At 41.2% G+C, this 26,868-nt stretch overlaps 1 protein-coding gene across 1 annotated transcript in view; it reads right to left on the reverse strand.

Moving 5' to 3' along the window:
* The window catches only part of PPP4R2 (protein phosphatase 4 regulatory subunit 2), a 56,098-nt gene that overhangs the window by 10,736 nt on the left and 18,494 nt on the right, over positions 1-26,868 (reverse strand). Inside the window, exons 3-4 of the mRNA XM_089654799.1 lie at positions 14,604-14,774; positions 2,599-2,692 (exon numbers count right to left, since the gene is read on the reverse strand). Coding sequence (XP_089510925.1) covers positions 2,599-2,692; positions 14,604-14,774 — 265 coding nt within the window. The remainder of the gene's footprint in view (positions 1-2,598; positions 2,693-14,603; positions 14,775-26,868) is intronic.

Below are 26,868 nucleotides of genomic sequence, written 5' to 3' on the forward strand. Positions count from 1 at the left end.
CACATCCAATATCATCACACTGATTGGAGTCAAGATTGCTTCACTCCTGGCTCCAATTAGCTCTGGGAGAAGTCATTAAGCTAGGGCCTCACATACTTTTTCCTCCCTGCACTGTGCATGTTTACATGTTATGTGCAATTAAACCATGGCAACATCTAATGTTTGTGTAGTATTATGTTCAGCAGACTGTGTTCTTCTATTGTTGTGACGTAGATGACGTTCAGAGCACATTTTATGCCCAATTCATGCAAAACTCCACGTAAAACCAAGGGGTTCACATACTTTTTCTTGCAACTGTATATATACACACACACACACACACACACACACACACACATATATATACATACACACATATATATATATATATATATATATATATATATATATATATATATATATATATATATATACACACACACATACATATACACACACACATACATATACATACATACTGCATACACATACATACTGCATACACATACATACTGCAGACATTGACGGTGCTATACAAAATGACTGTAATAAATGAAAAATAAAATAAGACAGAAGAAGGAACCAGTGAGCGCTGTGGGGGTCAGAGGAGGTCGATGCTCCCCAGTACAGTCTTCAATACAGCAGGGCTGGGCAGTGAAAGGGCAAGTGGTAGAAGTATTAAATGAAATACACTTTTTTTCCAGGACACATATGGAACCAATTTCAGCAATAACAAAGGAAGCATTAAAAAGGGAGATTACGGTGTTTCAACAAGCATATAAATTTTCTGCTACTGTAATGTATATCTTGCAGTAATTACAGTTAAATTTACCATTTCCACACATACGTGGTCTACCATATTTCCATTCTTGTACTACATATTAAGGTTTGTAGATTTTCCTTTTAAAAGGATGCTTCATGGCCTTCTGCACAAGGCCGTACAGAGTACATTCGGATGCAGTGCTCTGCTCATGATTGACAGGTCTATTGTACAGCTGCACAAAGCCAGCCTGTACACATCATAGCCGGCTGGCTGAAGCTGCGGTCATACGGGTATAGAAGCCATACTGTTTGAGGCAGTGTATCCTGATATGCATGTATATAAATGGGGTTTGATACACTGCACAAAAAAAATTAAAGGAACACTTTTTAATCAGAGTCTAGCATCAAGTCAAGTAAACTCCTGGGATATTGATCTGGTCAGTTAAGTAGCAGAGGGGGTTGTTAATTAGTTTCTCATCTTTTCTGACGGTCACTAGTTGTCACTGGACCCTACAGAGGTTGAACCGGCAGTCCAACTCCACCAGCATGGCACATCAATATGTGCCATTGCCAAAAGGTTTGCGGTGTCTCCCAGCACAGTCTCAAGAGCATGGAGGAGATTCCAGGAGACAGGCAGTTACTCTAGGAGAGCTGAACAGGGCTGTAGAAGGTCCTTAACCCATCAGCAGGACCGGTATCTGCTCCCATGTGAGAGGAGGAACAGATTGAGCACTGCTAGAACCCTACGAAAGGACCTCCAGCAGGCCATGGTGTTAATGTCTCTGACCCAACAATCAGAAACAGACTTCAGGAGGGTGGCCTGACATCCTCTTGTGGGCCCTGTGCTCACTGCCCAGCACCATAGAGCTCGATTGACATTTGCCACCAGAATTGGCAGGTCGCCACTGGCACCCTGTGCTTTTCCCAGATGAGAGCAGGTTCACCCTGAGCACATGTGACAGATGTGAAAGGGTCTGGAGAAGCCGTGGAGAACGTTATGTGGCCTGTAAGATCATTCAACATGACCGTTTTGGTGGTGGGTCAGTGATGGTCTGGAGAGGCATATCCATGGAGGGACGCACAGACCTCTACAGACTAGACAATGGCACCCTGACTGCCATTAGGTATCGCAATGAAATCCTTGGACCTATTGTTAGAGCCTTCGCTGGTGCAGTGACTCCTGGGTTCTTCCTGGTGCACGACAATGCCTGGTCTCATGTGGCAAGAGTATGCAGACAGTTCCTGGAAGATGGAGTTGACACCACTGAATGACCCCCACACTCGCCTGACCTAAATTCAATAGAAGACCTCTGGGATATCATGTTTCGGTTCAACCGGTTGCACCTCAGACTTTCCAGGTGCTCAGTGATGCCCTGGTCCAGATCTGGGAGGAAATCCCCCAGGACACCATTCGACGTCTCATTAGGAGCATGCCGTAACATTGTCAGGCATGCATACAAGTACGTGGGGGTCATACAAACTACTGAGCACCATTTTGAGTTGCTGCAATGAAATTTTAGCAAAATGGAATAGCCTGCTGCATACTTTTTTCACTTTGATTTTTGGGGTGTCTTTGAATTCAGTCCTCTGTAGGGTGATTTATTTTCATCAAACGATGGGGCATCCTTACGTTCCTAACACCCCATCCATGTAAGTATAGATATCCAGCATGATAGATTCCCCATTGAGATCAGATGTGTTTTCAAAGTGTTCCTTTAATTTTTTTGAGTAAATTTATATACCGAGTAGTTTATAAACTGTACATTGTGAAAAGCTCAGTGTGCAGTGAACGCAATTTCAATACAGGAGAGGAGCCTGTACAACTGTGCAAGACTGAAGTTCAGCTTTACAATTTACCTTTTCCACTCCTCTAAGAAACTTGTCTGTGCCTGTGTAATTTCTCCGGGGGTCGGTGACCAGCTCACAGAGTCGCTGAATAGTGAACGGTGTCCTAGACAGACCGGACAGATATAGTAAGTACTTATTAACATGTATGAAAACACAATCCCATTAGTACTCCATAGGTTAAATACATCTAGGAGGACTCTCTCTACTATACACAGCCCCATACTAAATCTGTTCTCCAACTGTTTATATTGCCAAGCAGGAACATAGAAATACATGGCTGAAAAGCATGTTATGTTATTAGGCTATGAAATTACAGAATTAAAAGCCAAAAAATTAAATACATTTTTAACCATTAGCCGCCCGGCCAATGGCCGTTTGGCGGCTTCAAATGTGCTCCTGTATTCCGGGTGCACGCCATTTGGCGTGCTCCCGCACATGCGCGGTTGCAGAGCGACGCAGCAGTGCGATCTGTCACCGCACGTGCACCTCGGACACGGTCGATGACAGATCAGAGTACCGGCTCCCGTTGCCGGTACCATGTGACCTGCTGTGACCAATCACAGCAGGTCACATGACAGTTGTATACAATGGATGGCTTCATTCATGATGCCATCCATTGTATACTAGTGCCTAGCTGTGAATGGTCACAGCTAATCACATGCACATGTCATGTGATTAGCTGTGACCAAATCACAGCTAAGCACAAAAAAAAAAAAAAAAAGCTGAATGAATCGATTTCATTCAGGTAAATGCTTGCTTATAGCAAAGTAATTCTTTGCTATAAGCAAATTGTGTAAAAAAAAAAAAAAAGAAATACTGATCACTTCCCCAAAGTAGTACAATGTTACTATGGTAACATTGTACTATTTTGGTCATAGTAAAATATGAAAAAAAAAATCTTAAAAAAAATAAAAAAAATGTAATAAAAAAATAAAAAAAAATTTAAAAAAAATATATTTTTTTTTTTCATACTGTCACCAGTCAGTGTCGCTGTTCACCGCCATGCCAGTTATATGATGACGCTGTACTGCACTGGTGACAGTATGTAAAATAAAAAAATAGTGAAAATAATTTTTTAAATTTTTTCATTTTCCGAAAAATTATGACAAAAAAATACAACTTCAAAAAACTCGCCATGCCTCTTATGAAGTACGTCGGACTGTCTACTCTGCAAAAAGGGGTCATTTGGGGGATATCTGTACTATTCTGACATTCGTGGACCTCAAGAAATTAGATTGGCTGTCAGTACTTCAGGATTGATCAATTTTCAGATCTATACCATAGTTTGTGAACTCTATAACTTTCCTACAAACTAAAAAATACATCCTAATTTGGGTTATTTTCACCAAAGAAATGTAGCAGAATACATCTCGGCCTAAATTTATGAAGAACAATTATTTATTTGTAAACTTTTATAACAGAAACAAAGAAAAATGTGTTTTTTTTTTCAAAATTTTTGGTCTTTTTTTGTTAATTTAGCAAAAAATAAAAACCCCAGCGGTGATTAAATACCACCAAAAGAAAGCTCTAGTTGTGTGAAGAAAATGATAAAATTTTAGTTTGGGTACAGTGTTGTATGACCGCGCAATTGTCATTCAAAGTGTGAGAGCGCTGAAACCTGAAAAATGGCCTGGGCAGGAAGGTGTAAAATTGCACGGTATTGAAACGGTTAATATATATATATATATATATATATATATATATATATATATATATATATATGTCACATGTAACCGTAAAAAAAAAAAAAAAAAGTCACACTAACCCAACTTCTGTTCCCCTGCTACCTGGTTTCATTCATCTGCTGTCCATTCATAGAATGCTTTTCATTATGGAAACTGATAGTACGACTGCAGCTTTTATAACTGAAAGGGAGGGGTGCAAAGGTGTGGAAATGACAGGCATAGTCTGTACTTTTGAGGAGTGCCTGTTACAGGTCCAGTGGCTTCTATTAACTTTAGCAGCACTGGAAGACCACAGCTGCAGGGGTATCGGAGGGGATTTGGAACTAAGGAATGAAGATTTCAACTAAGAGCAGACACCAGTGCAAGGGGCAATTTTCAGTCAATGTAACTACTGTCTCTGGTGCTGAATGCTGAGCTAGCATGGCTGATAATGCCCTCCAGCTTCCTACTGTTCAACCACACCGTTCACATGCAGACATATAGGTAATGAATACTCATTGACCATGCTTATGCAAGACAAAAAATTGTCGATAGGCATGCGAGGGGAGGAGGCATGTTAGGGGTTAGTGTCCGCTGATCCCTGTCTGAGCTCAATAGTAACTTGCACAAATCAGACTTTTATTAGGGGAGGAGCAGAGAAGAGGAAGGTGTTCACTAAAGAAGGGATTTTCTTCGCAACTAATTAGCTTTCTGTTCCTGTCCACTGAAACGCTAGTCACCCTGTTAAAAGAGCAAGTTCACCTTTCTAAAGAAAAAAAAAAAAAATTATTAATAAAGTGCAAATTTTTTTGGAGGTAAAAAAGTGCATTTATTTATTTTTTAGACGCCTGTAAAGCATTGCACCTACTCTCAGCAGATTGCGGGTGCAATGCAGGACTCCTGCAGACTGACAGTGCATCGGTCTGCCTGTACCTTATACAGGCAGACAGAGACAATGACAGGAAGCATCAATTACATAGAGCACTCAACAGCGCTGTGGTAATTCATTGTGAAGTATAATGTGGTTCTCCCATTCACAGAACTCTGTGGATGAATGATGCCGCTAGACAGGCGAAGACCCGCACGGCCACAGTCTGTTCAAAATTACGACAGCAGATGTGAGGAGAAGATCCCCGGACCACTGTTACAGAATTGTGGAGGGGGGGGGGGGATATTTGGGGATCTGCTGCAGGAGTGGGAACATGTTACATGTTTCTCCCTAAAAACTGGTGGAACATGTCACATGTTCCCAAAGGTGAACTTTTCTTTTCAAAAGTTGAAAAATTACAGATTTATTGCCAGGGTCAACAAGTAATGACCCTATAACTACAGATGGGACTCAAAAGAACAAAAAGCAAGAGTGAACGCTAATGAGTGGCTGAATCATACAGGTCATTTTTCATGTTGCCCATAGTTCCAATTTAACTTCCTCATAAGGTGAAACTACCACAGTGACAACAGGGCAAAATAAAAATGATCAGCAGCCTCTGAACATGGAACGAAGCTTAGAAGCTCCATGGTCTTATACTCCAGGCTGCTGCCTAGCTCAAAATCATGTCACCTAAAACGCCTGGATCAATTCAAACAGAAGGGAGCAGGGCTTCTGGCTGGAGACTCAAACGTTTCGGCCCAACTGTAAATCCTTAAAACAGCTGCGATGAGTCTCAGCAGGGATAAAGCATCTCACGCCGTGCAATATTCAAAGCACGGCTGTCAAATGACAAATCTCACCGGCCTGTGATCCAAGTTTTTGGATAGTTACCTAAACACAGCTGAGGTACATAATACAGACACTCTGACCGCAATGCATATGGGCAAGTGGACCCTGATTAGGTCCCCAGACAAGTCTGTACTAAGCAAATAGGGCGAAAAAAAATAAATTGAAAAGGTACCTACATTACCATAGTAAATATATACAAATGTGTTCAAAATAATAGCAGTCCAACATCACAGTAGTAGATGTAGGGTGTAGTAGAGTAATAGAAAACCAACAGACCCAACAGTCATGACATGCATGCTGCTGATTCTGTGTAACTGAATCATTAATTAAATGGGGCGTGTTCAAATAATAACAGTGTGGAGTTCAATTAGTGAGATCATTCAAACAAAAAAATAGAAATGCGCTGTGAATTACTAAATATACATCTATAATCAAAAGTCCACATAAATAAAGTCACTTCAAAATTAGTGCACAAAAATTTTTTTCAAAATCACTTCAAAATTAGTGCAAAAAATATATATATTTTGTATAATTGTGCTCATAATCCACCACCAGAAGAAACAAACTCACCAGAGCTTTTTGCTGATTAATTAAAACCAGCAAAAACGCTGTTGCTCTGGGAGCAGTGAAGTATCCAGGTGGCAAAATCAATACTCTGTGAGGACGTCATTTGTGACGAAACTCGTAGGGCAGAGCCTGGATGTCGTGACGCCAGGACGTTCCCTGCTGTCTAGCGGAGGTATCCGTGGTAAGCGGGTTTGCTCGCTGATTGCAATCTGATGGTATTGCTGACTGCCTATCATGCTGGTGTCGACGTGACACCTTATTTGTGAGTGCTTTACTTACTTTTGATTAAATATGATGTTTTAAACTTGGTGCACCATCATCCTTTTTCTTTATTCCCGAGTGTGGCTCCTGGACTAGGACTGGAGGATACGTTTAATAAAAGGTTCCCAGGTGCTGGTTTGATGCTTCTGTTGCAGAGTATTGCTCCCAATCTTGGATATCCCTCTTCAATACAGAGTATTGATTTTGCCACCTGGATACTTCCCTACTCCCAGAGCAATAGCGTTTTTGCTGGTTTTAATTAATCAGCAAAAAGCTCTGGTGAGTTTATTTCTTCTGGTGGTGGATTATGAGCACAATTATACAAAAATATATATATTTTTTGCACCAATTTTGAAAAAAAATTTTGTGCACTAATTTTGAAGTGACTTTATGTGGACTTTTGATTATAGATGTATATTTAGTAATTCACAGCGCATTCCTATTTTTTTGTTTGTATTATTCACCTTGATTGAGGTTTTAAGTTTGCTGCGGTTTTTGTATTTATTTAAATTAATTTTTGGCGCTTTTTCTTTTTTTGAGTGAGGTCATTCAGTCCGTGAAAAAAAACAGGTGTCAAACAGGTAGCCCTTATTTAAGGAAGGAAGGCAGCAAATGTAGTATATGCTGGGTATAGTGCATTTCTCTGAAAATCTGAGTAAAATGGGTCATTCCAGACATTGTTCAGAAGACCAGCGTACTTTGATTAAAAAGTTGATTGGAGTGGGAAAAACATAAAAAAAAGTGCAGAAACTGATTGGCTGTTCAGCTAAAATGATCTCAAATGCTTTAAAATGGCAACCAAAACCAGAAAGATGTGGAAGAAAATGGAAAACTACCATTCGAACAGATCAAATAGCCAACATGGCAAAGACTCAGCCAATGATCAGCTCCAGGGTGATCAAAGAAGGTCTAAAGTTACCTGTGAGTACTGTAACAACTAGAAGACGTCTATGTGAAGCCAAGGTATTGGCAAGAAGCCCCCGCAAAGTCCCATTGTTGAAAAAAAAAAAAAAAAAAAAAAAAAACGACATGCTGAAGAGGTTCCAATCTGCCAAAGAACACATTGACTGGCCCAAAGAGAAATGGTGCAAGAGTTTTTGGCCTGATAAAAGCAATATTGTTCTTTTTGGATCTAGGGGCTGCAGACAGTTTTGTCAGATGACCACCAAACACTGAATTCAAGCCAGTGAAGACAGTGAAGCACGGTGGCACAAGCATCAGGCTATGGGGATGTTTTTCATACTATCAGTGGATTAGTTTGAATACATCAAAACACTCAAAAGGTGTCATGTTGCCTTATGCAACAAGAGGAAATGCCCTTGAAATGGGAGTTTCAACAAGGCAACGACCCCAAATACACCAGTCGGAGAGTAGCATCTTGGTTCCAGACCAACAAGATTAACGATATGTAGTGGCCGGCCCAATCCCCGAACCTTAATCCAAACAGAAGACTTGTGGGGTGACAACAAAAATGCAGTTTGTGAGGTAAAAGCAAAAAATGTGGAATGTAGTCCAATCGTCCTGGGCTGGAATACCTGATCACAGGGGCCAGAAGTTGGGTGACTCCATGCAACACAGATGTACAGCAGTTCTCAGAAACAGTGCGACTACAACCAAATATTAGTTCAGCGATTCACAGGAAAGCTAAATGTTCAAGTATTTTTCAGTTTATACAGTAAATGTTTGAGTTTGTAAAGACAAATGCATACACTGCTTTTTTTTTGGAACAGCCTAACATTCCTTTTTCTTCACTTTCTATAAAGTAATACATTTTAAACATTTTTCTTCAGGTTTTGATTTGGAACAGACTGCGGTGTTCCTGGTGCATTTGCATGTACAGAAATAAAAGGTATTTTGAGCTTTACTCTTTTTAACACACCGCTATTAATTTTGAACACAACTGTACATTCCAGCTGCTTTTCCACTGGTAGAAAATATATATATATAAAAAAAAAATTTTTTTTTTTTTTTTTCAGTCAAGGGTACCAGAACAAGGCCCAGCTGAAGAAAATCAGTGATTTTCCTTTTGATTGATACTTAAATGCCCAGATCTAATTCAGCAGCATCACCTAGCATGACAATAAACATGAATGTGTACATCTGAAATAAAATTAAGGCTATTTTTTTTTTTATAAATTCAGAACAAAAATTAAAAACTATTACAGACAAATACACAAAAAAATTTTGGGGGAAAAAAAAAAAAAAAATCTGAGACTGAGAAAAAGAATCTGAAATTTAAGACCCCTTGCACAAGGGAACCTCTAGGTGCTGTGTACCCCTCCTGGCATTTTAGTGTGCCTGGGAGGGACAGGTGCAGTGTCCAGCCCTGCTGTCTGCAGCTAGTCCGCCCCAGTACGCGCCAAATGTGTCACTGAAATCGTGCTACTTTGCTGATGATTTGGTTTTATTTTTAAATGATCCTGGCCCCTCCCTGAAAGTAGCTGTAGACCTAATTTCCTCATACTCGCCACTTTCCGAATTGTAGGTCATCTGGGAAAAATTCCTTATCCTCCCAACTGATCGTAAATCTCACCAGGCTGCAGATCCCCCTTTGCCTTTGAAGTGGGCCTCCACTGTCAAATATCTGGGCATTGTAATTTCGACTAAAGTCACTGAATTTAGCTCTCCTAATTTGATTCCATTGCTTCAAGCTGCTAAACATAGGCTGAAGGCCTAGATATACCTACTCTAGTCACCGATTGGTAAGATTACCTTGTTAAAATGAAATGACTCCCTTTCTTTTCTACATCTTGTGACATGCCCCAGTTTGGATACACCGCAAATATTTTAAACAGTTTGAAACCGTTCTGCACTCCTTCCTAGGGGGCTCATCACAACCTAGATTCAAATTAAAAGTGCTCCAGAGACCGTGAATACAAGGGGGCCCAGCCTGTCCTGACCTCTATATGTATTATGCTGCTGCTCTACTAACTCACGCTCATAATTGGTTACTCCCGGATGAGACCAATGCAGCTGTAGTGCTGGAGGCAGCCTTTCTGGGGTCGTATGAGGCACTCCACAACTTATTGTATAGAGGCATCAAAGTGCCACTTTTTATTACTCATTATATGAAAGCCCTCATTAAAGCCTGGCACCTTCGAATTCCCAACAGCTCCCGTATATATGGTCCCCTCATACGCCCTTCTGGTATACACCTACTCTTACGGAGTTCTTTATTTTTCCTGATCCAGGGGTGTGGGCTGGCAAAGGGATTAAATATCTCAACCAAATTTGTGGCCATGGAGCCCTTGCAACCTTTGACTCCCTGAAAGCTATTTTGCCATCTTCAGTTAAGACACGCCTTCCTGTCACAATTTCATAATAGATTGTTTTTGAGGAGTCCGCTTTGGAGAGCCTATTATGGGATAAGAAACCCCTGTCTAATGTGTACAATCCCTCCACCCAACTATTCAGGTAGGCCTAGAGAGGCTGTTGGCTTTCTGGCTGTAGATGCTCCGGACATGGATTCTGAGAACTGGGAGGACATCTGGGAATATCCTATGCAACAACTGGTATCTACAAAAAATAGATTGATTCAAATCAAGATACTACACAGAATCTATATTACCCCGCAGAAGTTGAATAGGATCTACCCTACTCTCCCGGCCTCATGCAGGAGTTGCTCAGAAGACCCAGCAAGTTTCATACACGTCTTTTGGCAAAGTCCAAGGGTCTAGTCCTTTAGGAATGATGTAGCCGAGTGTATTCTTAACCACTTCCCGACCGGCCGTTGCATATAAACAGCCGGACGGTGGCACTGCAGGGTCGGGTGGCCGTTTATAAACGGCCTCCCCGCACCCTGCTTGTGCGCGCTCCCTGGGAGCGCGCAGCACCGCGATCCGGTGCCCGCTGTGTCCTCCGGACACAGTGAAACACCGATCGTCGGACGGGACCTCTGTACGAGGTCCCGATCATGTGATCACTGATTGGCCAAATTTTCATCACCCCCCACAAGTAGTGGGGGGTAACAGTATGTTAAAAAAAAAATATAAAAATAAAAAATATAAAAAAATAAAATAAAAATGTAAAAAAAAAAAAGTTTAAAAATGATAATTTTTGGTTATAAACTGATTTGGATTTTTTTTTTTTTACTAAAAAGATAACGGAATAAATTTTGGCCAAGATTTATGATGAAATATTATTTGCAAAATGTTATTAAAAAAACACTTTTCAAAATTTTGGGACATTGCCATTTACATAGCAAAAAAAATAAAAATCCCAGCGGTGAATAAATACCACCAAAATAAAGCTTTATCTTTCTCAAAAAAATGGTAAAAAATTCATTTGGGTACAGTGTTGCATGACCGTGCAATTGTCATTTAAAGTGTGATAGCGCTGAAAGCTGAAAATTGCCCTGGTCAGGAAGGGGGTAAAAGTGTCCGGTCTGGAAGTGGTTAAATGTACACGGATATCTGTACCACTGACGGTTGACGTATGCATTTTGGGTCTTGTCCATTTATTAGCCATGTCCAGAGCGATGAGAACATTGATAGGCTCATTGTTCTATGCTCGCAAAGACATTTTGCTCAAGTGGAAGGCTCCTAGAACTCCCACACTTGACTTCTGGAAAAATATGGTCAACTCCAGCATCCCATTGTATAAATATACCTACGAGTCTAGGGGCTGCCCTAATAAATTCTCTACAATTTGGGATATTTGGGTTGATTCCTCTGCAACAACCCCCTCAAGTGGTAGCACTGTGTGAACTCACTGTCTAGGATATTTTGTTCTCTTTCCTTTTTGTATTCAATGTGCTTTTTTTTCCTCCCTTCCTTTCTTTGGTGGTATGAGCCCACTACATGCTGTTTCTGCCATAACAAAGGTTGGGGAGTAATATTTTTTGTTTTTACCATTGCGGTTTAGGTTGACACAGTCTTGAATTGTGTGGTTGCACTTTATTGGTTCTTTTTATGTTGTTTATATGTAAACTCAGCCTGGGTATGCCCAAGAGGCTTTGTTTTGTACTTTTTTTTTTTATTTTCAAAGCTAATAGAGAATTTTCTAGTGGTGCACCGAAATGAAAATTCTGGTGCCAAAACCAAAAATTCAAAATGCACTTAACCAAAATGCTCAGTTTTTAAAAATGAATAGCTTTTTTTTGGAAAATACACTGATTAAAAAAAGACAATATATACCCCAATTGGTTTGTAACATATGAAAGTGGATGTTATGACAAGTAAATAGATACCAAACATGTCACGCTTTAAAATTGTGCACGCTTTTGGAATGGCATGAAACTGTGGTACTTAAAAATCTCCATGGGTGATGCTTTAAAAATTTCTACAGGATAGCAGTGTAAAGTTACAGAGGAGGTCTAGTGCGAGCATTATTGCTCTTGCTCCGACACTGATGATACCTCACGTGTGTGTGTGGTTTGAACACCATTTACATATGTGGGCGTGGCCTACATATGCGTTCACCACTGTGCGAGCACAGGGGGACAGGGCACTTTAAACTTTTTTTCAAAAATGTATTTGTTTTTTTTTTTTGCACTGTTCCTTTTAAAAGAAAAAAAAAAAAGTAATCACGTTTATTCTTATCACAAGAAATGCATGCATCCCTTGTGATAGAAATAATTAGCGACAGGTCCTCTTTATAGGACCCCACATCTCTCCTCCGCAATGTAAAGCATTTGATTAAAAAAAAAAAAAAAAAAAAAGGCCGGAACAGGAATTGACATCGCTCCGGTCCTCCAAGGTTTGGCGGCCATCTTTCCTTCACTCATCTCTATGCCCAGCACCGGGATTGATGGTTTCTCAGGTAAGGCTGAACTACCGAGCAGCAGCTGGTGGTGGCAGTGGTGGGGAGGGGCGGGGGTTTTTCGGCACCTGTATTGGTGCTTTTCTTCATGTCAGCCGATAGGGATGTTTTCGGCCGAAACGTTGCAGCCACTGAAATTTCTGTGCATCCCTAGAATTTTCAAAAACAAAAAAAAAGGTGCTACTTCACTTGAAGCAGCACGATTTCAAAGCCGCTGAAGTGGTGCGATTTCATATGCGGTTTGCCTGACATCTGTGCGACTTCATGCACAGATGTCAATGCAAGTTGCACCTGAAATTGCCAAAAATAGTGCTGGGACTATTTTCAAAATACGGTTCCATAGCCGAAAATAGAGTGCGACTTGTGATTTGGAACTGTCAAATCAAATGACAATTTGCACCGGTGTAACAGCAAATGGACAACCCTGTGTACAATGCTGTCATTTTTTTGTGGCAATTACAGAATTAAACAGATGCATGCTGCCACCTTCAACATGCTCAGCGAACATTCAAAAGAAGAAGACTGCAAGCAGGCAGGCAGATGTCACTGCAGAAGAAACATGGGGGTCAATTCACTAAGGGATAAATACTGCATGAATTTTTGCATTAAAATAACTGATGCGGTATTCATCTCAAAAGTAGTCAGTCAATTCACTAAAAAAAAAAAAAAAAAATGCGTTATTTACCAAATGCAAAAAATATTAGTGTTTTGCATTTAACCGTTGCGTTATTTTCGGGGGGTTTTAGCAGGCTAACAGCGCACCAGAAGGCACACAGCGAGATTGTAAAACTATGAAATCATTGTAGCGTTCTTTCATTCACAAAGCAACCTGATGAAATGTTACCATTTTCTTACATTCCTGAGGTCAGAGAAGAACATTTTCACATGGATACATTGAATACTTCTCACTTCCTGGCCAGTGCAGAGCTCCTCTGTTGGTTCACACTGAATCCGACTTTGAAACCACATGACTTTGCTTGAAATCATGCGATTTCAAAGCCGCACATCAGTGCGACTTGGCAGACATCTGTAGGACTTCCTGCACAGATGTGTATGCAAGTCACACCTCTGAATTTAAAAAAAAAAAAAAAAGTTAATTACCTAGCACAGCATGCACAACCTCCTTGTATGCCTTAGCTCTCCTTTTCTAATCTCCCCGTGCTGTCCCAGCTCCTCACTACATAACCTTTTTGCAGCTGCCAGAAAAGGAGTAAACAGCAATACTAAAAGTCACCCGAGTGACCACTCTATGAATGTGATGCCAGCAGCCATCACTGACCCAAAGGGGCATCCAGCAGCAGTCTCAAAGCTTTTGGAGGTTTACACAAGGCTTTTACACGTAAAAAACAGGCACAAAATGTTACAACAAACACAATCTTATGGGAATAGGTTTGTTGAAACGAATGGTCATGGCGACAGGGTCCCACTTGTGCCACACAGTTTAGATTAAAGCGGTAGTAGAATGCAGCTTGAGAAAAGACATTTAAAAAATCCCCTGAAACGTAAAATGTCATAATGTGCCAATATGCATCGCACACTAGCACATTATGCAGGACTTGCCTTCCAACAAAGTCCTCCAGCAGCGCGGTGTCCCCGCTGCAGAGGCTTCCATATTCACCTGATCTTCCTTTCAGGTTCACGAGGTCCAGTCATCTGAATGGCAGAGCCGTGATGACGTCGCAGGGCACAGCACAGTGCTCTGAAGGAATGCCACGCGCATGCCGTTCCCCCAGAGCTCACGCGCATGCCGTTCCCCCAGAGCTCACGCGTCAGCTGACAAATTGAGCGAATATCTCCTAAACGTAGCACGTTTAGGAGATATTCATTTTACCTACAGGTAAGCTTTATTGTAAGCTTACCTGTGGATAAAAGATACAAAAGTGGGTTTCTTTCCACTTTAAAAGATAATTTTTTTTTACGTTACACAGTATTTTATTATAATCAGGATAAAAAAAAAAAAAAGTCTTTTGGAATTCATTTTTAAAAAAGGTGTTTCAGATTTTTTGTTATAGCTGCCCATTTATTTTGGACTCCGAACTTACCCATTAAAGCCAGTGACAATCTTAAGTATTCTTTCCTTCATTTCATCAAAAGGGATATATTCCACATTTGGATTAGGAGGTCCTCTGGGCTCTGGCGCAGCTGTCCGGAAATCATCCATAACCTTCTCTAGCTTGAACATGAAGTAATCTTTAAACTGGAGCCACTGGACGCTATATAAAAAAAAGTTCAGGGAAAGGGTTAAATAAAAACATACCTTTAAAGAGTCGCTGCTTAAAAGGAAAAATGCATCACATGACAACATTTACAACCCCATCCCAGTAGGCACGGCTTAAATTTTTGCAGCAAGCCATGAAGCACAAAAAGGCAGAGGCAGGAGTGGACTGACCATTTAGAAACTTGGGCACTGCCCGAGGGCCCGGGGTCAGTAGGGAGCCCCATGAGATGCCCCTGGTACCTTTGTCATAGGCTTTTTTGTGTTTGGGCAAGGACACAGGGGCCCCATGATCCCCTATTGCCCAGGGGCCCAATGAGTTGTCAGTCCGCCCCTGGGCAGAGGTGTAAGATCCCAGTGTCCTGTGATGTACTCCAAGAAAAGGATTTTACAGATGAACCAAAAATCCCATTTTACTTATCGTACATCCCAGGACACAGGGAGTTATCTTTATTACGACAGGGATAATGCAAAGCACGGAATATGAGGGGAGGGCAACAAGCTAACATGCAATAGGAAGAAGGGTTAGCCGCACACTGGAGGATTGATGAATAGTAACAAATATTTATTGATCCATACGACACACAAAACACCGGAACATGTGTACAGAACTTGTTAACGCGTTTCACACAATCACGTGCTTAATCAACAAGCTAACACGCCCCAGCAGATAGACTAGAATAGGCTAGATAGGCAAGATCACATATGCGTTTTTGCCGCATTTTTAGTGCATTTTGCACCTGTGGAATAAAAAAGGACAACTCCATAAACGCACCAGAAACCCAACTACGGGTGCATTTTTTTTTCACGTTTTCCATAGGGAGGTGTGTTTTTGGTGAAAAAAAAAAAAAAAAAACACAGCAAGCAGGACTTTAAAAAAATGCAACTGACCAACAACTGGCTGGTGTGAAGAGCTCCATCGGATTTAATGGTTGTGCATTTTTCTTCACTTTTGTTAAGGCAAAAATGGAAGAAAAACTGATCAAGGTGAAAGGCGTGTTTGAGCTCTCATGAATGAGGACACAGATGGTGCTGGGCTGGGGCGCGGCCAGGCAGGATAGGGGGTGAGGCTGCTCGGGAACTGATGTGATTAATACAGACACCGGCAACAGTTTCAGGAAGTGTCTAAGCAGACCAAGATCCATCATGCCCTCTGCTGAGTTACAGACAGTGCTTTGCTCAAAGAGGACCTACTGGACAGACCACTACATCCAAAGCAAAGGGACCCAATCTACAGCTATAGTCTGGGTACAGGCTTTTTTTCTCAGGTTGTTTCTGCTTTGGAATGAAATCGAAGATGTTGAACAAGTTGTTGAACATTTTTATCAGATTTAAATTGAAATTTCATTTGAGCTTTAACAAAAAAGTTTGTTTCAAAGTACAAAACTAAGCCTCTTGTATTGAACTGCATCATTGCTGTATTGTCTCCTGTTAGATTGTAAAGCGCTGAACAAACCTTTGGCGCTATATAAATCCTGTATAATAACAACTAAGGTATTCTACATCATGGAGGAAGGAAAAAAAAAAAAAAATGGTCTAACCACCCTACCAGGTTAATGGTCAGCTTTCTTCAGATGTTAAAGCGGCACTCCAGTCACACACTAAGGATAAATCTACTCCCACGCGCATTCTAAGACTACTCCATCTACCCCGATCTCTGAAGCCGCTCCGGTCACATGAGGAAGGACAGCCAGTAACGGCTGTCCCATAGTGAACCTATGGGTGACATCATTGCCAAGGCTCTGTCACTGCTCTCCTCTAAGCCCATGCTGGAAGCTGGTCATGTGACCGGAGCGGCTTGAGAAAAGGTAAGTATAAGACCCTCTCTTGTAACAGGGTAGATGGAATTGTTTTAGAATGGGGGTGTGAGTAGTTTTAGCCTTCGTTAGTGTATGACTGGAATTACACTTTAAGGGTGTATAAAGAGCAGTGTTGTCAGTGAACTTGTATGCATCAATATTACTTCGGGCTCTGCGAAAAGGAAACTTCAGGACATTAGTAAGCGAAGTGCGGCAGACGATGCCCTGCAAAACCTCTGCAGCATCCAGCTAGCTGAACTCCGGCACTCTTGGCAGGGACATTGTGGTGAGGCAATTCCTGGACAGGTTCCAGGGCAGTAAGTTTTCCAAAACATTTCACTACGCGACAACATCCACAGCTCAGTCAACAGTGAGAATTCCAAGCTGCTCCGTGAGCCAACAGTCACTATACCAAATACAGTAACAGCTGCACATTTATGTAATATTTCAATTCATTTTCCATGAATCCCTCGCTTTATTCTTAGATGGGTTTGAACTTTCAGCGCCTATGGACACTTGGCATTTAGGTGCAGGCGGAAGGCACAGGTGCAATGTCCAGCCACACTCAATGAGAGGATGAAATATGCTGCGGCAGCTGGACTTTTTACCAGTAGGTACCAATGCTCAGGGCTGTAGGTGCCCAGGGATGAATGTCCAGATGGCATTAGATCTGCTTTCTGGGCAATTTCCAACTAACAGACGTGATGAAGGTACCTGTAAAGCAAAACTAGGAAGCAGAAGAATGATCATCCTAACTCTGCAGCCCAGGAGGTTAAGGCGGAGTTCCACCTAAAACAAATAAATACAAATCAGCAGCTACAAAAACTGCAGCTGCTGACGTTTAAAATACAGACACTTACCTGTCCCTCAGTACAGTGGTATCCTCACCACCGCTGGTTTCCCCATCGGTCTTCTCTCCCTGATGCCGGCATCTTCAGCGTGGGCACCAGACTGACAGCTTGCGGCTTCACAGCCGGGTGCCCACTGCGCATGCGTGAGAAGCGCTGCGCTTTGTGAATGGCCCCGCAGTCTTCTGGGACCTGTCACGTGTCCCAGAAGACTACGGGGAGGGAGGACAATTTCCGCTTCCAATCGCCTAGACGATCGCAGCGCAAGTGGGAGCGGATACCTGCTAGGTGCCAATAATAATGGGGAGCAGGGAACAAAGGCTTAAAGCGTTAAAGCGGAATGTTCCATTTGAGTGGAGCTCCGCTTTAAGAGAGACCAGTAGTACAGAACTGCAAAAATCTTTGGCAGGTAAAGCAGTAAATAGTTTGTATTTCAATTGCCTTTTGGGCCATTTGCTCGGAGTGCCACTTGAAGCCAGTCTAATGCTGGAGATCATTAAGAGAGACCAACAGTGTGCAGAAGGTTTCATAACACATATAAACAGCTTGTTAAGGTAAGGGAGCATTTAGTTTTAATGATCCGCGGACCGCTCTATCTTCATGAGTACGTTTGTAAACTGCTCTAGTATAATGGTCATGCATCAGCTGTTCAGGGCTGTCCAAGATATGAACCACAAGTGGATAATGAACCCTTATAGGATTTTAATGCTCCCAAAAAAGGTAATAGCTGCAGTTGATGGGGCATAAAAAAAAAAGCTCCATCAAGAGAGTGTCACACAGGAGCATGAATACGTTTTCTTTCCTGCTCTGACCACATCTGGGGGAGCGGGGGGGGGGGGGGGGGGAAGAAGAGGCAGGCAGGGATGTGTGAACACATGGGTACATTCATATCTAGAGGGTAACCTAAAGCATATATACTACAACCTGCAGTTTTCAGATTTTCCTTTTTTCATAGTGATAACCTCCGCTAACACTGTAGCATTGTCGCTTGGCAGTGCAGTGTGTGCAAATATGCAAACTACCTACCCTAACCCAATGCAGTTCCAGAGGCCTGAACCGCTTATTACCTGCAACAGGCATTGGAATGCATGGGGCATGTCAATAGTCATGTGAACAGTGACTGGCAAATCAGAGGTTTTAGATTAGCAGCACTCCTAAACCAAAAAGGAACATCAATCAGGTTTTAGTTTATATTCTTTGAGTGATCTGTAAATGTACATTAAAGTGTAAATTCACTTTTTTTAGGCAAAAAAAAAAAGGAAGAACACACCTCCCCCCCCACTACACTTCCTTCCATGGGCAATACAGTTTCACTATCCACACAGCGTGATGCAGAATTCCTAGGATTTGAAAACTGTGGTTCTTTTCCCCTTCTATTCCTAAGGATGTTGGATTGGATCAGAGAAGTCCTGACTTGTCGGCACTAGCATGTGACCCACACTAACCAATCAGAACTATTCTAATCTGCACCAGCATCCAGCAGCATGGCTTTCAAACCCCAAGATCACTGCACCAGGCTGTGTGGACAGTGAAACTGTATCATGCACTAAGGTAAGTGCAGTGGAGACCGGGGGGCGTAGGGTGCCAATTCACATTTAAATTTTTTCTGTAAAAGGTGAACTTACACTTAAAAAAAAAAAAAAAAAGAAAAAGAAAAAAAAGAAGTATAGCTAAACTCTCCCCTCACCTCCCAAAAAAAGTATACTGTATTAAAAATGCAAGAGTCTATAATTAAACCAAGGACCACAATCTCTCAAATGAGTGGGCTGCCAATGCATCAGCATGCAGCTAGCAGTGGACATTTTTGGAGGCAGAGCATCACAACACATGTAAGCATGACTATGCATGAAGTGCTGCGCTGTAGCTGTCCTGTATCAGCGAATGTTCACCACAACATATAGGTGTCAATGGACGATAAGTGCAATAAGCGTATCAGGATTTGTGTTTGTCTGGGCTAGGAGTTGTTACAAAACACTGAAAAGAAAGGTTACATCATTCCTGCAGATACAGATTACTTCATTAATCCCAAAAGGGAAATAATTAAAGTAACGTATTCTGAATCTGAAGGGACTAGCTAAGTGAAGAACACGGAGATGGCTCACATTTATACAACAATGGCTCTGTTCTGTGATAGCCATAATCAGAAAACAGAGCTGGTACCTCCATGACTGGCTCCCTGCTTTTCTACTGTGAAAGTTAGTCTGAACGCTCAAGCACACTGATCTACTAACATGGGGAATGAGAGACTTCCAAGGCAAAATCAACTGCATAATCCAAATTATTCCACAAGTGATAAATCTTGCAAACTGGACCTGAGCAACTGTACACAAAAAACGGGCAATGCGATATTCAAAAAATCACGACTAGGCTGGATGATATATTTTATTCCTTTCATCTGCCCACTCAGGATAAAATAGATTCTTTGGTCTCTACCTATGACAGAGCTGGTGTGAATTTCATAAAACAGGAGGTAAGGTAGGTATGCATGTATGTATGTATGTATGTATGTATACACACACACACACACACACACACACTGAACTATGCCCATCACAACAGACATACAAAAGAGAGCAACAAAGTGCTAAATGCTTAGCAAGCTGCAACTGTACTGTCTAACAGGACAACATCTTTGTTCTGACAGTGACTAATGAAGCCTGTGTAATGAATGAAGTACAGTTGGTGGAAAGCAGCAACAGTGAAGCAATTAGGCAGGGCCTTGCTGAAGGTAATTAACAAGTGTTAAATGCAATGAGGGTGTAACTTCTTACTAAGCCAGCTTGCTCATGGCACAGGTTCTCTCATGGTTGTCCTGAACAGCAGCAGCTGATCTCACAATGTCAAAGCAGTATCGGTTCCAGGCTAATAAATGCTGATCATACGCAATTTCAGATTTGATCAATCACATCAAACGCAATTAATAAGCTATAATTTGAGGCCGTCTACATGAATAGTTGCAATGATTACGTTAAGTAAGCACTACATAGTTACTGGTAAACTTTGATGATCCAAGATGAAATATGAATATGCATACATGGGATTTGTTTTAACCTACCAAAGGATTTTTATTTCTGCCCATCCAATCCCAAGATTTACACAGCTCAGCCATACAGCACAGCCCTGTCTGGCAGGGCAGGAGACCCAATTTTAAAATGGTTCTAAAGGCATTCTATGCATGAAGATTAAAAACTTCAGTATGCAGCTGCCCACTCGACCCCCCCCCCCCCAAATAGTTACCCAAGCTCGATCTCAAGCCAGTGGCTCTTGCTGCTGTCATTCACAGCCAGTGAGTGGGGCAGCGTCTAGCCACACTGTCTAATGGACACACACAGGGGCGGACTGACCATTTGGGAACTCGGGCACTGCCCGAGGGGCCAGGGTCAGTAGGGGGCCCCATGAGATTCCCCTGGTACCTTTTTCATAGGCTTTTTTGGGTGTGGGTGAGGACACAGGGGTCCCATGATCCCCTATTGCCCGGGGGCCCCATGAGTTGTCAGTCCGCCCCTGGACACACACACACACACTTGCAGGGGGTACTCAGAAGCAGGGAGCATGGGTTCCCTAGAAGAGGAGAATCAGGGTTGCTCTGTGCAAAACCATAACACAGAGCCGGTAAGTATGACATGTTCTCCCTCTCACATTATGAGCTTTAGTGTACAAGAACAGGGAATGTCCAGATATTTACAATTTTTACATTCCAAACACATTTAATGGTGTATTGATGAATACAGAGCTGCAATATTTTTTTATTTTTGTATCTGCCTGGAATTCAGCTGAAAAGTGTAATTTCAAGTGGTTTGAAAAAGTAAAAGTTTTTTTTTTTTTTACCTTAAAGTGTTACTATAACCACAACAGTAAAATCAGTCTGTTCATGTACTCTCCCCCTTGGGAGAGTGCATGTGATCACAGGGTCAATCAGCACTGTCCAGACAGAGGTCAGGGGTCCTGCATCTTCCTAGAGCAGAATGAAAACTCCTACAAGCTTTAACATGTGCTTGGCTGGACACAGATAGAGGTCACAAGACTGCTCTAACTGCTGATGAGAAAAGCATTTTATATTTTACTAAAATAATTGCATTTCCATGTTATATGCACTGTGGGAGACCAGATATGCATAAGGGGTTAAAAGAAAAAAAAAAAAAAAAAAAAAAAAAAAAAAAAAAACTTTCTGCATTCAGCTCCCCCTGCCTCCCTAAATACTTACCCGAGCTCAATCTCGATTCAGCAATGTGCACAAGAACATCAGCTCTCTCTCCTCAATAGACAGACAGGCAGCAGAGGGAGGCATTGGTTCCCGCTGCTGTCAATCACAGGCAGTGAAGGGAAGGGGGGAGGGGGGCTCGGCAGAGCTGTGCTCTGTGTGGACACAGAGCCAGTTCAGGAGCAAGCACACAACTGCCTAAAAGGCCAGAAGAGCTGGCGGGGGACCCAAGAAGAGAAGGATCAGGGCTGCTCTGTGCAAAAGAATTGCACAAAGCAGACAAATATAAAACATATTAAAAAAAAAAAAGCCTTTAGAATCACTTTCAGCAAAGAAATTTTTCTTTCCATGCATTAAGTGTTCAGCTGTATGCATGAATTTTGCTAGAAACAGACCCCCGAAGTCAGGAAAATGAAGAGGTGTTCTGCCTAAAGACCAATCTGCAGTCTATATCCTGTACACAGTACAGCCATCATGATCAGTGTGCTTACAGTGAAGAACACACCCCGCCCCCTAGTAAAACACTCCCATCACACAGTTAACCTTTTGATCGCCCCTCACATTAACCCCTTCCTGTCCAGTGCCATTAGTACAGTGTCAGTGCTTTTTTTTTTTTTAAACACTGATCACTGTATTGGTGTCACTGGGGATGTCAGTAACACCAAGTCAGTTCCCCCCAGTGTCAGAATGTCAGCTGCAGTCCCACTAAAAGTAGCTGATCGCCGCCATTACTAGTAGGAAAAAAGGAAAAAAAAAAAAAAAGTAATCCCAGTATCTATACCGCCATTTGAAAACGCTATAACTCACAAACCAAATTTACACATATTGGGATTTTTTTTTTTTAGCAAAGAAATGGAGCAGAATACATTTTGGCCTAAATTTATGACGAGATTTTTTTACTGGACATGTTTAATAGCAAAAAGTCCAAAATATTGTTTCTCAAAATTGTTCGTTTTATTGCTTTTATAGTGCAAAAAAAAAAAAAAAAAAAAAAACGCACAGGCAATCAAATACCACCGAAAGAAAGCTCTATTCGTGGGGAAAAAAAAAAAAGGACATAAATTTCATTTTGGTGCAGCGTTGTATGACCGCACAATTTTCAGTCAAAATAACGCAGCACCATAACGCAAAAAATGGCCTGGTCATGAAGGGGGGGGGGGGTAAATCCTCAGGAGGGCAAGTGGTTAACTTGAGAAAATGTACCATTTTATGAATCAATAAGGCAATCCTGAAATTGATGGCAGCAACATCTCAAAAGTTGGGACAGGGCAACAAAAACCTGGCAGAGTAATGCCCCGTACACACGATAAGAAAATCATACGAAAAATTTTGTGGAACCACTGGTCGAACGATTTTCTCTTCGTTGATGAGCAGGATGTTTTAACCGATAATGATATTGTGAACGAAAAAAATCCGGTTGGAAAAAAAAAAAAAAAAAAAAAAAAAAACAGTAAAAAATGTTGTCGTTCCACATACGAATGACCGCTTTTCTATGCAGTGGTATGACGGCTGTATGAAAAAAAAATATCAAGTGTTATCACGCATCAGCAGAAACAGAAGATAACCCGGATGTTTATGTCCAAGGAATCTTCGTAAACACAAACGAAAAATCCAAATGTTACAAGTAGATTGGCCTACTGAGATAATGAAACCAGAATTCTGCAGATTATATTTTATGTATCACTATTTATGTATACAAGTCATGTAATAAACGATATTATACTCATTGCTGGTAATTGTTGTGTATATGTCTCGTTCTGGCCGGAAGGTCAGACGCACACCGCATCACTTCCACTTGTACGGAAGACGTCAACACTATGTATTGCCTGATGAACAATTTTTCTAGATTGGTTAACGTGGACCACGATTTCGACCGACGAACAAACGCCTCTTGGTCTTCGGATGACCGGTCGATTTTCTAATCGTGTATTCCCACCTTAAGTGGTACTAACAAGGAAGAGCTGGAAATAAATTTGGTTCATTAAGTCAGTAACATGATTAGGTCTTAGGCCCCCTTCACACATGTGGACCATTTGTTTAACCTCCCCAGCGGTCTGATTATGTCCATATTTCTGTGCTCAAAGCGGTACTTTTTTTTGCATGGAAATATGTCGTTTTTTTATTGTAGGCCTGTAATTTTTAGGAATAACTCACTAAAATCTGTCCGAACAAGAGTCTAGTAAACATCCCGGGTATGATAAAACTTGAAACAGGAAATCATAAATTATAATTTAATAAATAATCATAAAAAATAATATAATAAAAATTCAATAATATAAATCAAACCAAAAACACTGAAATTTGAAATATAGCACCAAGTTCGCACATCGCTGAGCAAAGTCGCTAAATTGTTTTCAGTGTCTGATTACGAATTTCCCCACGAATCATTATCACTCAATTCTGCAAGTGGTTCTGATTTACTAACGCTGTTCTCTAGCCGGTCTAAAACCGCTTTTGATCTAAAGGGACGCTTTTTGGACGCCATGGACATTTCTCAGTTTCCAGGCAGAAAGATCAGTAAAAATGCAGGCAGGGCACAGGACAAAGCACTCGGGACAAAATGTATGTGAAATGGTTTGATACAGGAATGTTTTTACTATGTGATTTTAGTGAATGTCACTTTTTGTCATTTTCAAATTTCCGGCTGTTCTGTCCCCTGTGCGTCCCGACGCTCACAGGGGACGGAACCCAGAAGACAGATGCCGGCATCCGCCGGATTACATTGCCGGGGACACTGCAGGAGGGACATCGCAGGAGCGCAGGACAAGGTAAGTGATCGAGGGATCCCGGAGCAGTGCCGCATGGTAAGCCCGAGTGTATCTCGGGGTTACCGCTTGTGGTACTGAAACGTTACCCCAAGCTTCACTCAGGAATACCGCCATAGAGGTTAATCCGTTCAGTCCCTTTTTTTGTTCCATTCTCATAGCAAAAATTTACAATGGCTTAAACCATCATATCACATTGATTTAGGCGGCTTTCACACCAACCCGTTTTTCTTCCGCCTCTGCAGGAGAAAAATGCGTGACCATGCATTCCTATAGAACTCTTCATACTTATCCATTGTGGGTCTGGTGCGTTTTTCAAAGTCCTGCTTGCTGCATTTTTGGTGCAGGTTTGGTATGATTAAAAAAACGTGGCAAAAACGCATGTTGCGTTTTTAGTCAAATGTCCTTTTAAAACTCACTGCATACAAATCACAGAATACACGAGACACTTTTTTTTTTTTTTTTTTTAAACACCCCACAGATGACATTTACAATCTGTTTTACCAACAGTTTACCATCAGACTGTTTATATCTGTTTTTTTTTTGGAAAAAACGGAACAAAAATAGGGCTTTGATCAATTTAAAAAAAATGAATGTTGAGGCACCTACGCATGAAAACGTCGATTGCAATACACATGGCACATATCGCCACGCATGCCAGAATGAGAGCAATAATTCTAGCATCAGACCTCCTCCGTAATGCTAAACTGAAGACCTATAAGGAGCTTCAAAAAAGTGTCAACCTATAGAAAATATAGGGTAATGAAGTTCGCCACCATTTCACGAGCATACACAAATTTAAGGTTTGACAAGTTGGATATTTACGCGCTGCAACCTCGTCTTTTATAATTTTACAAAAAAATAGGGTAAATGTATTGCTTTTTTTGTGCCCTAAAATTAACTTGTATTTTTTACTGAACTTTTGCAGTAATATCATGTGACATAAATTGGAACTATCACTATTTTATTCTCTAGGGTCTCTGCTTTCAGAAAATATATATGTTAGGAGGTTTTATGTAATCTTCAGGTCTAAAATGATTTTTTTAAACTTGTGCAAAAATTTAAAAAACGGCTCTGGCAGCGAAAGAGATAAAGGATAAGCCTTAACCCACCCTTTCCTGAGGAGCAGCCAATTGGTGCTCATTACACTGCAAGGTCTCTCCCCTCCCTGCTAGTCCCAGGGTGCGGTGCTGGAGAGAGGCGGGGGGGGGGGGGAGATAAACAGCGCAATGTTAAAAATATTAAAATGTTTAAGTCGCCATAAAGCCCCTTTTGTTTTTAAAAGCCCCAGAAATTCCTAATCACCTCCGATTTAAATACAGTTTTGGTTAAATCTTTTTTTAATCTTGACAAGTAGATTATCATGAAGGACAAGTAGATTGGGACACCGTTTAGTCCCTGCACAATTTTTTTAAAAAAAAAATTCCACACCCTAAATGTTCATTTTTCATCCATCAACGCAGTCCGCATGTGTTAAAGGGGACTTAGAGAGAGTCAGAGTGCCTCAGAAGTTAAGGTGGGCAGAGGTTCACCAATTTGTGAAAAGTTGCATCTACAAAATTGTCAAACAATGTCAGAATAATGTTAAACATAAAAGACTTTAAATATATCTTCAGTACAGAATATCAAAAGACTCTGAGAATTTGGAGAAATCTCTGTATGCAAGGGACAAGGCCAAAACACAATACTGGATGTCTGCGATCTTTTGGTCCTCAGAAAGCATTGCATTAACCCTTTTGCCTAAAAACGGACAGGCAGGCTCTTGCCTGTCAGATGGAACCAAGAAAAAAAAAAAAAAAAAAATACACCCATGAACATAACATTCCTCCCCAAAAAATGTAGAGGTCCCCCACATACACGCACGTACAAATGCATGTGTCGGGGAGCCTATGCATGAAAACAGCAATTGAGATACACGCAACATATCAGTGTGCACGCCGGAATGAGAGCAATAATTCTAGCACCAGACCACCTCATTAGCACTAAAAACGGATGACCTGTAGGGGGCTTTTGAAGCATGCCTATAGAAATTATTTGTGTAATGAAGTTTGTGCACACAAATTTAAAGGTTTGACATGTTGGGTATCCATTTGCTCGAAACCTCTTTTATATTTTACCAAAAATGTGGGTAATTTGTGTTTGTTTGCTGTAAAATTCACTTTAGTGTGTTTTTTTACTGAAATTTTGCATTTCCTAGACCTTTGCGGTAATATCGTGTGTAAAAGAAAAAAAATTGTCACTACCACTATTTTATTCTCTAGGGTGTCTGCTTTCAGAAAATTTATGTTTTGGGGTTTTGTGTAATCTTTGGGCCTAGAATGATTTAAAATATGTGCAAAAAACAGCTCTGGCAGGGTTAAAAGCAGGCATGATTCTGTGATGGACATCACTGCTTGGGCTTATGAATACTTGGGGAAAAATAAAAAAATATATATATATATCACTTTGTGAACACGCTGTGCCATAAAAAACTGCAAGG

The sequence above is a fragment of the Staurois parvus genome, unplaced genomic scaffold, assembly GCF_062004578.1.
Source record: "Staurois parvus isolate SC_StPar_1 unplaced genomic scaffold, SC_StPar_1.0 ptg000799l, whole genome shotgun sequence".
In the NCBI taxonomy this organism is placed as follows: Eukaryota; Metazoa; Chordata; class Amphibia; order Anura; family Ranidae; genus Staurois; species Staurois parvus.